Here is a 12991-nt window from a genome sequence, read left to right as displayed (position 1 = left end):
CACAATTAAGCCTGACCTTGTAGTCCTCCCTAATTCCTTCCTAAGTAGCTAATGGACTGTGGGAGGTGCAGCAAGTGTTGCCAAAACAAGAACATTTGTATACATGTTCATCTACCCTTGTTTTAATCAGACTGTACAATAAAGCATCAGCTTGCAGCCTGGGTCTTTTGTGTCCTCATCCAGGCAGGGGAGATCCACCGAGCCCCAGCTGTATTCTCTTGTCTGTCTTTTCTTCAGTCCTTCACCCACCTCCTCAAGCTCACCTTTGGCCGTGCTGGCGTGGCACAGCTCTTCTTCTGGGGTTCTTTCTGTCTTTTGCCTCTTTGATCCACTAGAACTTGCTCCAGGCTCACTGGGCCTGTCTCACTAAAAACCTATCCAATGATTTTTGGTTTTGTCTGCATTTTAACACTTGCCTGAAGTGAAACACTGCGTTGTCATTGAACGAGTTTATTGCATGGTTTGCTATTTCTTTGTCATGGTGTTATTTCTCAATAAATATTCACAGCACAATTTCCTGAGACATTAACAACATGAGGTTTAGTGGTAAACTGACTCATACTCATCTTTGTCGCCTGAGAAGTTTTGTTCCCATTTTTCTATGACTAATTTGGTCAGGAACCAAATTGTTTGAGATGGGAGACATTAGAAAATTGAAGTTTGACTGTATATTTTAGTTGTAATTCCAGTTTTCAAACAGAAAAGAAAAAAAAAAAGCTGGGGTAACAATATTCATATCTAACAAAATAGATTTCAAAATAAAGGTCATCACAAGAGATAAGAAAAGTCACTACATAATCCTAAAGGGATCAATCAAACAAGAGGATATAACCCTAGTAAACATATATGCACCCAATATAGGAGCACCTAAACATATCTTTTTTAAAAACTTCTAGAGGACTTTAATGGAGAGATTGACAACAATAGTCATAGTAGGGGACTTTAACACTCCTCTGACTTCACTGGATAGATCTTCCAGAAAAAAAATTAACAAGGAAACAGTGACTCTAAAGGACACACTGGATCAGATGAATTTAATTAACATTCATAGAACATTTTACCCCAAAGCTGCAGAATATGCATTCTTCTCAAGTGCACATGGATCCTTCTCAAATATAGACCATATGTTAGTATACAAAACAAGTCTCAGATAACAAAGGAAATAATAAAGATTAGAGCAGAAATAAATGACATAAAGAGTAATAAATAAATAAATAAATAAATAAATAAATAAATAAAAGATCAATGAAACCAAGAGCTGACTCTCTGAAAAGATAAACAAGATTGATGAACTATTAGCCAGACTTATCAAGAAACAAAGAGAAAGGACCCAAATAAAAAAAAAGTCATAAACAAAAGCAGAGACGTAACAATTGACACCACAGAAATACAAAGGGTTGTAAGAATATACTATGAATAACTATTGACAACAAGCTAGACAATGTGGATGAAATGAACAGATTTCTAGAAAAATACAATCTCCCAAAGATGAATCAGGAAGAATCAGAAAACCAAAACTCCCAGCAAACAAAAGCCCTGGTCCAGACGGCTTCACAGGGGAGTTTTTCCAAACATTCAAAGAAGAACTAACACCTGTACTCCTCAAACTATTCCAGAAAATCCAGAGGAAGGAACACTTCCAAACTCTTTTTATGAGACCAGCATTATCCTAGTTCCAAAACCAGATAAAGACACTACAAAGAAAGAGAATTACAGGCCAATATTCCTGATGAACATAGATGCTAAAATCCTCAACAGAATATTAGCAAATCGGATCCAGCAATATATTAGAAATATCATAAATCATGACCAAGTGGGATTTATCCTAGGGATGCAAGGCTGGTACAGTATTCTCAAATCAATAAATATGACACATCACATAAACAAACTGAAAGGCAAATATCACATGAGCATATCAATAGACACTGAAAAAGCATTCAACAAAATCCAACACCCGTTTTTGAAAAAATCGCTCAGCAAAGTGGAAATAGAGGGGTCATATTTCAACATAATAAAGTCCATACATGACAAACCTACAGCTAACATCATACTCAATGGGCGAAAACTAAAACCATTTCCCTAAGAACAGGAACAAGCCAGGGACGTCTGCTTTCACCAGTCCTTTTTTGTTTTGTTTTTAAATTGATTTCAAAGAGGAAGGGAGAGGGAGAGGGAGAGATTGAAGTATCAATGATGAGAATCACTGACCAGCTGCCTCCTGCATGCCCCCTATTAGGGAGTGAGCTCAAAACCCAGGCATGTGCCCTTGAATGGACTCAAACCTGGGATCCTTTAGTCCACAGGCTGATGCTCTATCCACTGAGCCAAAACGACTAGGGCTGCTTCCACCACTCTTATTCAACATATTACTGGAGTCCTAGCCACAGTGATCAGACAAGAAGAAGAAATAAAAGGCATCCAAATTGGAAAGGAGCAAGTGAAACTCTCATTATTCGCAGATGACATGATATGGTACTAGAAAACCCTAGATTTAATAAATTAATTCGGCAAAGAGAAACTTAACAAACAGTCCAATTTACCATTGCAACAAAAATATTAATATATGTAGGAATAAACTTAACCAAGGTGTAAAAGACTTGTACCCAGAAAACTACAGGATGTTGAAGAAAGAGATAGAGGAAGACATAAACAAATGGAAGAATATACCGTGTTCATGGATTGGTAGAATCAACATCATTAAAATGTCCATACTACCCAAAGCAATCTACAGATTCAAAGCAACTTAACAAAAGGAAGTCAAACAATCCAGTTAGAAAATGGGCAAAGGACCTAAATAGCTACTTCTCCAAAGCGGACATACAGACAGCCAAGAGGCATCCTGCTCTGACGCTGTATGAAGCTGGCCACTCGCTGTGCTGGCTCTGGGCCTCTTTGGAGGGACTCTTTTGTAAGCCAATGTCAGACTGCTGTCTGTGCCTGGCTCTCCGTCACCTGTGTGAAGCTACAAGGGATCCACAGTTTGTGGCTTCCTCTGCTGGGCTCGGCTGTGCACGGGAAGGACCAAGCTGCACTCTAAGGCCAGCTTTTGCTAGCACAGGGCTTAGAGGCCTGGCAGCAAGTGTCCCAAGGCACCAGGGCCTACCTCAGTGCCTGGGCCTGCTGGCTGGCTTTTAGGCTTAGTCACTGAAAAGGCCCAATCACTGAAAGGTCCTCTGGTCGAATCAGGAGGCTGGGGCTGTTGGGTCTCCCACGAGGGGGAGGTGTTTTCAGCTTCAGGGAAGATGGTGGGTGTGAGCCCTTGCCCCAGAGTCACACCTCTGCTTCTGTCTCGGATTTCTCCCGACCTTGCAGGCAGGGCCCCTAGGAGTCAGTGGGTGGGGCCTCTGGGGCCCAGAAGTTGGGAGGGTGTTCCTATCGGATCTCCCATGAGAGGGAAGCGCCAGTCAGGCTCATGGGAAATTGGAGGGAATGACCTAATCCCACAGCTGGCCACTGACACCCTGAGTCTGCCGGACTGCTGTGCCCCAGCCGGTGCCACTGACTCCTCAGCAGGGTTACTATTGCTGCGGGTGAGCAGGAGTCCAGAGGGTGGGTTAACTGCTTTTCCCCAGGCTGGTACTGCGCAGAGAGGACCTCTCTGCCGCAGGAAGATGGCTGCTGCGGTCCTGGAGGATGACTCAGTACAGGGGTCTTGGTGGCTGTTCACCCCCTGTCTCCCAGAGCCCCAGCCCCAGCCCCAGATTCTCCTCAGGTGACAGACATGAGTCACCTGAGCCCAGGGTGAGTGGCTGCGAACAAAATTTTATGAGTTGGCCCTTTGAGAGGGTGCCCTTGTCTCAAAGGGACTGCGCCTCTCCTTGGCATTCAGAAACCCTGCCCCCTTTTACAGCTGGATGCTCTATGGGCACCTGTTCCCAGCTCTGGCGCTCTGGGCTGGGGAGCCTGGCTTGGTGTTTAGCCTTCATGCCTCTCTGGGGAACCTCTTGCTGCTGAACTATCCCTCCATAACCTCAGCACTGCCTGTGGGAGCAGGGCCAGCCCTGGCACATCTCCACCCTTCCTACCATCCTCGAGGTGGCTTCTTCCGTCCGCCCTTGTTTAAGTCTCCTCCTCAGCCCAGCCAGTGGTTGACTATCAACCTATGAACCAGGAGGTCACGGTTCATTCCCAGTCAGCGCCCATGCCCGGGTTACAGGCTCAATCCCCAGTGTGGCACCAACAGGAGGCAGCCAATCAATGACTCTCTCTCATCATTGATGTTTCTATCTCTTCTCCCTTCCTCTCTGAAATCAATAAAAATATATTTAAAAAATAAAAATAAATAAGCCCCCTTTTCAGATAGTCTTTAGTTAGTAATTCAGGGTGATTTTTCCCCAATTGAGTTGTATTTCCAGTTTGGTTCTGGGAGAAGCTGAGAGCCAGATCACCACATCTTTAAAGCGCCAGTGTCTGCTAGTTCTGCGCTGTGGATTTTATCAAAGTTCGTTCTCATATATATCAACTTTGAGGCAAGTTACTCATATTCTTTAAATTTTGGTTTCTTCATATGGAAAATTGTCTTAAAATTAAAAAATATTACAACTTTAGATTCTGGTTGTGAAAATAACATTTAAAAATCAATGTCTACTTATTAGAACTATGCCTTATTTATTGAATCACAACTTTAAAGGCATGAATGCATCATATTCTCTGCTTATGTACTCCAGAAGCAATTGGATCACAGGTCAGTGTCTACATTCCGCATTCTTTTTGTAATGGCCTGTTTAAGCAGTCATTTAGGCTGGCCTCTTCCATCCTGGTGACCACAGGTAAACTTTAATAAACCTTTTGTCACGCATATCATGGACCATTTGTGTCCATATATTAACACTGGTGGCACCCTTTCTGCCTCTAAACCAAACCAGGTGATACAACTAAGACCAGATTCTCACACTTTGGGGAGTGTGTTGCTTTTAACAATTCCTGATACCAACTGTTGAAGTCAATCACAATTATTGAATTGAATTGCAGAGTAGCCACTGTAGTGTACTAAGGTCTTACAAATCACAACAGGGCTACCACGTTTACAAAAAAACAAACAGCAAGTGAAGTTAGCATTTCAGAAAACGACATGGTGCTCTCTAATGTGTTATCTCATGGCCTTGAGGAGAGAAAGGCTTTCCTTGTCATTTTATGGGATATTGTCAGAAAGATAATAAGGTTACATTAACATATTCGCTTTAATATTCTTATACTCTTAAATCTTTAGATATATTCATGTTTTTTAAATAAAATAGAATACATGCGCGGTAGGCAGAATAAAAGCCCCAAAAGATATGCATTTGAATCTACTTAAAAAAAAAATATGACAAAGGGGACATTGAAGATGTGATGACATTAAGGGTATGAAGGTGGGGGGAGGACCCTGGATTATCCAGGAGAGCAGCGGGTAAACACAAAGGTCCGTACAAGGAGGAAGACAGATGCAGAGGAGACGGGGCCAGGGCGGGGCGGTGGGAGAAGGATCTGAACTGCATTGCTGGTCTCAGGTCGCTAGCACAGGGAGGCAGGACCCGAGGAATGAGTGCAACCTCTAGGAGCTGGAAAGACGAAGAAACAGAGTCTCCCCTTTTCAGCTGAGGAAGAAAGAACCTCATTATCCAAGACCAGAGGGAGCACTTCATCTGACAAGAGAGACTTGTTGGAGGCTGGCGCCCAGCTTCATTGCAGTCCTCAGACCTTCTCTCAGTTCTCGTTCTGATTCTAAGGGCCATATTTCCCCCAGTCAATGCCCTAACTTCAAATAAGAAGTCTACTCAGGAGGTTAATTCAACTGACCTTTAGCTTCGTAATGGCAAATTCCATGTTTTTAATCAGAGACTAACTATGCTTGTTTCTAAACATTTTAACATCTTCAGCACCAACAGTGGGACCACTGGTCCTTGATTTTCTGATGCCGATCACACTGACACTTGGTCCTCCAAATTGCTGTTTCTAACGCTACAACTGAATTCTATTTCTAGGCTACATAATTTCCTCAGTTTATGATTATAAAACACTATTAAAGTCAAAACATAGTTGTTTAATTAAATTATTGCATTTATGAAGATATGTGGTTTTATGGATATATGTAGCATTTTATATTTGAAAGCACTGCATTGAACATGACTTTTTATTTGTGCAGAATGATTAGTTATTAGAAATTATTAACATACTAGAGGCCCGATGCATGAAATTCATGCAAGAGTGGACCTTCCTTTCCCCAGCTGCTGGCACCGGCTTCCTTCTGGAACCCAAAACCCGGGCTTTCCTCGCAGCCCTGGCTTCGTCTGGAAGGTTGTCCAGATGGTCGTCTAGAAGAGTCCCAGGTTCAATTCCAGTCAAGGGCATATACTACGGTTGCAGGCTCTTCCCCGGTCCTGGTCGGGGCTCATGCAGGAGGCAACCAATCGATGTGCTTCTCTCACATTGATGTTTCTCTCTGTCTTTCCCTCTCTCTTCCACTCTCTCCAAAAATCAATGGAAAAATATCCTCAGGTGAGGATTAAAAAATATATATGTAGTGGTAGAAAAGGAAAAAAAAGAGGAAAAAGAAAAAATATATTACAGTGGATATCAGATTAACATATGTATAAATTGCTTCAGTATTCATATATGTAGTCAACCTTCGTATTTAATCTGAAGAACTTACTCTTATTTCAGTACCTATCTCTATAATGATTATTCATCTTAAAAATATGATTTTCCTGTGATGCTTTTATGGAAGTTCTATCTTAAATTTATAACTATAATCATTCTTCCTTCATGCTTGCCATACTCTGTTTTCATAGCATGTTTGTGGGCAAAATTGTGTTACCCACTTCCAAATTCCACTGTCCTTCAGCAGCCTTGGTGTGTATCATTTACACAGAAACAGTACTGATGCTGCTTCAGGACATATGTTCTTCCATGGTCTTGTCCTAGAGCCTTGAAAAGCTCAGTGTCAGGTGGGCCTCTTTACAGTTTACCACTGCATTCTACCCTTTTAACCACTCCTCATCCCCAAACTGTGATGTCCAAAATTCTTAGGTTGGTTTCTTTTTATGTTTTATCCTCTAGGTAATGAAGTTTTATCCACCTCTAATCAGGTAATAAAAATATTACATTTGTCTGATAAATGTCAAAATCCAGATGCCTTTATATAAGCATAGCTGTAGATCTTCCTTTACTTGAAATTTCTAAATGCATTGATCAATATCTTTCAAATTTTAAATAATATTCTTGAGAATTTTAATGCAGAAACAAAAATAAATTTAAACATTTTTAAATGCTTTGAATTTAGATGATTGGAAAGTTCTTGTTATAATTCTACTGAAGTCTTATTTTAATTTTAAAACTAATATAACAAAAATAAGTTAATCAAGTAAATACATACATATAATCTGACACTATAAAACATCCATTCTTTTTAACTTTCCACATTTGTTTCCAATCTTTATGTCCATGAATTAACATTTATATTCACAAACATGGTGGATAACAACAGGCACATTAAAAAGCTTATTCTTTTTAATTCTACATCACAAGCATTTTATTAACTTTATTATGTAGTATCTTCATTTTTAAATTTTTCTTTCATAGTCTATGCAATTGAAAGTTTATTTAAAAATCTAAATTTTATTAATTGTATTTTATCTTATACATATTTATAGTTATGTAACTTGATCAATTACTTGCTGAGTGTTGATTGCTGCATATATTCTATCTCAACACGTGTGGCCTAAAGGAGGGATAGCAGTGTGCTTCCTTTCTCGTTTATTGTGTGAGGTGAGAGGAAAGCAGAGTGAGCGGTAACTTAGAGCACAGCCCGCCTTGCTCAGTGAGGTCTCTCAGACATCAGGGCCCGAAGCTTTGGACACCTGAAGTGTAAGGTCTTCATCAGAGAAGAAGAGAGGAGGGGGAGGGGCTGAGTTCGAATCTGATGGATGGCTGGGTCCTTGATTTCTTTCTCCTTTGTGCCTGGCAGGAAAATGAGGACGGCTGTGGTTCCGAAGAAGTGTGCTACACAGTCATTCGTCCCCGCGCTCAACCCAAGCCCTCCTTGAGCTCCAATGACAATGGCTATGAGAACATTGACTCCATCACAAAGAGGGTGAAATCGTTTAAAGAAGAAACAGAATATGCCCTCCTCAGGACGTGCATCACCAGGCGTTCGCCCTGCACCCCGGAGCATGATTATGAACTTGTGCTTCCCCACTAGACACCTCATGCCTCTTGGTCTTCCAGTAGCAAAGATGGCACAGAGTGATACCCGCTGGGGAAGTCTCTCTCAGCAGTTCACAAAGCATTCATTTCTGCCCTGAGTTTAGAAATCATGTCCTTTTAATATAGTGCCTTGGGAAGCTCTTAAACATGGTATCGCTGTGGTTTGTATGAAGCCGTATACATTGGCATAATGATCTAAAGTCTTCTACATCTTTTTGTTTGTAAGGTTTGAAGATATGGAGGTGGTGGGGAAACCTTCCTAGGACAATAAACATCCACAAATATATAACCTAAAACATTCAGTTCCAGCCATGCTCTCCAAATTTCAAACGCCGATATTTTCATTTCTAATTATGCATTTTAGTTTTGATGTATAAACGACTCAATAAACTTTTAAAATATAAGACTAGTGATGAGACCCTTTAATAACCTGATATTTACTTCAATTTTGTCTTTTCTATGTTTTTCAAATTTTACTTGTGATAGTGTTTTAAGAATCAAGGTATTAATATTAGATTTTCTGAGAGGAGAAGCAGAGTACGCCATTAATTATAAAAGAAGAAACGCATCAGGCATAGTTGCCCATTGTCTTTCTTTCCAATAGTAAATAGGATGATTTTGTTCAGATATTAGCAAAAAAACAAAAGTAAACCTGTGCCGATAGCTCTGTTCACAACATACTAGGTGATTACCTATGATAAGTAGCTTCTACTAATGAATAATGAAAGGGCTCTGATTTTAAATTTTAGGTACACCGATAAATAACCTATCCATTTTCATTTTCATTCCCAAGGAATTTTTAAATGATGCCAACGCCCTAATCACGGCACAAAGGCTATAATTGACAAAGCCCTGACATCCTTGTGAATAACTATCCTCCGTTTTTTTTCAAGCTAATGAAATATTTTATGTGCATAATAAAAGTGATATATTTAAAATAACATTTCCAGGCCCAGACATCTGCAGGAGTGTGTGAGGAAAAATTCCACTGGAGTATAATAAGTGGAATTTGATTGATAAAACCATAATACAATCCACTCCCTATAGTAAATACTAACATTCACCATAGGCTTGAAAACCCTTGTAGCATTAGTAATTGTATTTTTAAAAATATTATAAACATGTATATGGTGAACAGGAAGATGGAAAAAATTTAGATCGTAACTGCACACCTTATGTACTCCCAGCTTTTCTAATTTACAACCAGTTAAGAACCACAGTTTTTAGAGAAAATATTTTAAAATAATATATGACTAGTAAGTGATTTTCTACTCAAATAAATAAAAAAATTTTCATCTTAATGTCACATTGAATTTCAGTACTTTTCAATCCAAGAAAAAAACAAACAAACGAGACATGGTCATGAGTTCAAGATTATATATATACTAGAGGCCCGGTGCACAAAATTTGTGCACGGGGGGGGGTGGGGGATGGAAATCCCCTCAGCCCAGCCTGCACCCTCTCCAATCCGGGACCCCTCAGGGGATGTCTGACTGCTGGTTTAGGCTTGATCCTGAGGATTGGGCCTAAACCGGCAGTCGGACATCCTTCACACAATCCGGGGCTGCTGGCTCTTAAGTGCTCACCTGCCTGCCTGCCTAAATGCCCCTACTGGCCCCCCGCCAGCCTGATCACCCCTGGTTGCCCACAACTGCCCCTCCCACTGGCCTGGTCACCTCCAATGGCCCGTCCTGCCAGCCTGGTCTCCCCTCATTGCCCCCACTGCTGGCCTGGTCACCCCCAACTGCCCCCACTGCTGCCTGGTGGCCCCCAACTGCCCCCCCTGGCTTGGTTGCCCCTCACTGCCCCCCTCTGCCAGCCTGGTCGACCCACACAGCCTGCTCTTCAGTTGTTTGGTCGTCCCTCACTAACCCCCCTGCTGGCCTGGTTACCCCATTCAGCCTGTTTGGTCGTCCGTTCAGTCATTCGTTCGGTTGCGATGGTCCCTGGCTCTTTATATATATAGAGTACAGTTTGCCTTGTTATAATACACTAGAGACCTGGTGCATGGATTTGTGCACTAGTGAGGTCCCTTAGCCTGGCCTGCACCCTCTCGCAATCCAGGACCAGGCTGAAACTGGCAGTCCAGCATCCCCTGAGGGATGTAGTAGTGCGGGAAGCTGCAGGCAGCTGGGGAGGAGCCAGTGCCACTCTGCTCATCCCAGCCCCACTGTGCCTGCGGCTACTGCTGCTTGGTGAGCTCGCTGAGCGGCGCTCCTGCTGCGGAAGCACACTGGCCACCAGGGGGCAGCTCCTGCATTGAGCGTCTGCCCCCTGGTGGTCCATGTGCAACATAGCGACAGTAGACTGTTCGGTGTTCGGTCGTTCAGTCGCTTGGTTGCCCGGTCGCTCTGGCTTTTATATATATAGATTTGTGGCTTCATGACAAAATTAACTCAAGCTAATTTGCATAACACAAGAAAAAAAGCATTAAATGCATTTCTGAAATAAGTTTTCATTTAATTTTAGAATCTCAAAATAGCATTAGCCCTTGGCATTGCTTTAAAGGAAGGTTCGTTAAACACTAAACTAGCTAAATAACTTGCTTGAAAGCTTTAAACACAATTGGTATAGAAAATGCTTTCCTTCTCATCTCAATCTTACATATATGGAGGAGGTGAGGGGGGAAAGGCAGACAATTTCTTTAGCAGCATATACAGCTAAACCCATTGAACACCTTAAACTGGAAAGCCCATGATTGACCCCATTAAAAAGAACTGGGCAAATATCAGAAGTTACACACTTCATAAACCAAAAGACAATAATTTTAGGTTTATGGTAAGTAAAATATTTTTTATAAACTTTTAACATTAAACTAGAGGAATCATCTCTTCATTGTAAGAAAGGCATAACAGAAAGTGAAAGACATTTAAACTAAACTGATTTTCAATCCTCTTTGAACAAAAGAAATGAAAAATAATGGCTGATTAGCTAAGCTTCGTGCTCTAACCAAACTAATTACAGCGATCTTTAAATGTCAATAGCCCACCTGACTGGGTAGCTTGATAGTTCAATAATTTTGCAATAATATATTTTTTTAAAAATATATTTTATTGATTTTTTACAGAGAGGAAAGGAGAGAGATAGAGAGTCAGAAACATCGATGAGAGAGAAACATCGATCAGCTGCCTCCTGCACATCTCCCACTGGGGATGTGCCCGCAACCCAGGTACATGCCCTTGACCGGAATCGAACCTGGGACCCCTCAGTCCGCAGGCCGACGCTCCATCCACTGAGCCAAACCGGCTTTGGCTGCAATAATATTTTTAAGAACACAAAGAGCCCTAGCTGGTTTGGCTCAGTGGATAGAGCATCGACCTGCAGACTGAAAGGTCCCAGGTTCAATTCCAGTCAAGGGGCACATGCCCAGGTTGCTGGATGCTCAGTAGGGGGCACGCAAGAGGCAGCTTATCAATGATTCTCTCTCATCATTGATGTTTCTCTCTCACTCTCCCACTCCCTTCCTGTTTGAAATCAATAAAATGTGTTTTAATAAATAAATAAAAACACAAAGCTGCTAAAATGATCCGATCACGCAATATTCATCTTATGCATTCTGCATCTCTTTGCCAATCTGCAGTTGAGGACCTTGTTCCAATCAATCTTAGTTGTGTAACTGGCAACTGTTGACATAAGGCTTTGAAAGTAGTGTCCGACATGGTCTGAAAGTTCTCCATGATGGCAGTCTGGTATTCATTTTCTGAAGCTTCTACAACCTTTATAAATTCTTTTGCTGTTTGCACCTCATTAGACACTGTTAGGGAATCGTGTATGTCTTTATGACTCACTAGCTGAACATTACCATCTTCATAATAATGAACCTGAAATTTCAAGATGCCAACCACTTGAGTGGTTGAAGGAGTGATTGTAAACTTCCACTCTGACCTCCAATGACCATTCCAAAAGTTTTTGCTTGGAACTGATGGCTCTCTGTGAATCAATAATGGTTTGCTGCCCATATGTTTTTTTACCACATACAGTACAGACCCCATGCGGATAATGTTCTTTTACAGAAGTCGCAGAGCCGTTTCTACTCAAGTTCTCCATGATTCAATTGCATTCTCTGCTTCATACGGTCTTGGGTCAGTTGCTTCCTTTCTTAAGTGATCAAATTTGAAACAGATCCTGTTTTCTTGGATCCAAAAACTTTCCATTTCTCATGTATCCATGTTTTGTTATCGACACCTGATCTTCATCACCTTCAATTTTTACTGGAGTAACTGGTCCAAGTTATATTGTGCAAATGCTTGGGCTGCTCCTTCCCTGAGAAGATTATCATTATTAAGCAGCAACCGGACATCATTAAACACCTCATTAAATTCTCTAGGAGAGGCATGTATGATGAATTTTGCTGCTATTGAACCATAGGCACCCCATCTTGTTAGAATTGCCATTTAAAAATTTTCACTAAACATAGATGGTCCTTTGTTCTGTTAATTAACTCTGCTATTCCTGGCTTCTGTAAACATGCTTGCTCGAATAATAGGGATGATAAGCTCAGTTACCTGGTCCTGCAAGCCACTCTGCTGACGGAAGGGTCTGGTCCATCCCTGGTTACTCCCATGCCAGGTGTCTTTTAGTTATCTGAATTATGCTGTGCTCAAGGCTACAAGCTTCCTGCAAGATATCAACTAAGCACACTCCCCCCATCCCAGTACATAGGGCTCTTTGAAAAGCCTGCAAAAGGTCCAGAAGACCCATATTTAGGAGACAAAGAAACCAGGAGGGTATAAAGCAGTGGTTCTCAACCTTCTTAATGCCATGACCCTTTAATACAGTTCCTCATGTTATGGTGACCCCCAACCAT

At 41.5% G+C, this 12991-nt stretch overlaps 1 protein-coding gene and 1 pseudogene across 1 annotated transcript in view; one reads left to right on the top strand and one right to left on the bottom strand.

The window, feature by feature from the left end:
* Positions 1–8618, top strand: part of GCSAML (germinal center associated signaling and motility like) — a 29941-nt gene extending 21323 nt beyond the window's left edge. The window contains exons 3-4 of the mRNA XM_036315223.1: positions 7039–7067; positions 7946–8618. Coding sequence (XP_036171116.1) covers positions 7039–7067; positions 7946–8179 — 263 coding nt within the window. The 3' untranslated portion in view covers positions 8180–8618. The remainder of the gene's footprint in view (positions 1–7038; positions 7068–7945) is intronic.
* Positions 8619–11731: 3113 nt separating this feature from the next.
* LOC118658590 lies at positions 11732–12578 on the bottom strand (annotated as a pseudogene).
* Positions 12579–12991: the final 413 nt, after the last annotated feature.

Source organism: Myotis myotis, unplaced genomic scaffold, assembly GCF_014108235.1.
Source record: "Myotis myotis isolate mMyoMyo1 unplaced genomic scaffold, mMyoMyo1.p scaffold_m19_p_6, whole genome shotgun sequence".
NCBI lineage: Eukaryota > Metazoa > Chordata > Mammalia > Chiroptera > Vespertilionidae > Myotis > Myotis myotis.
This window is presented reverse-complemented; position numbering and strand designations above follow the sequence as displayed.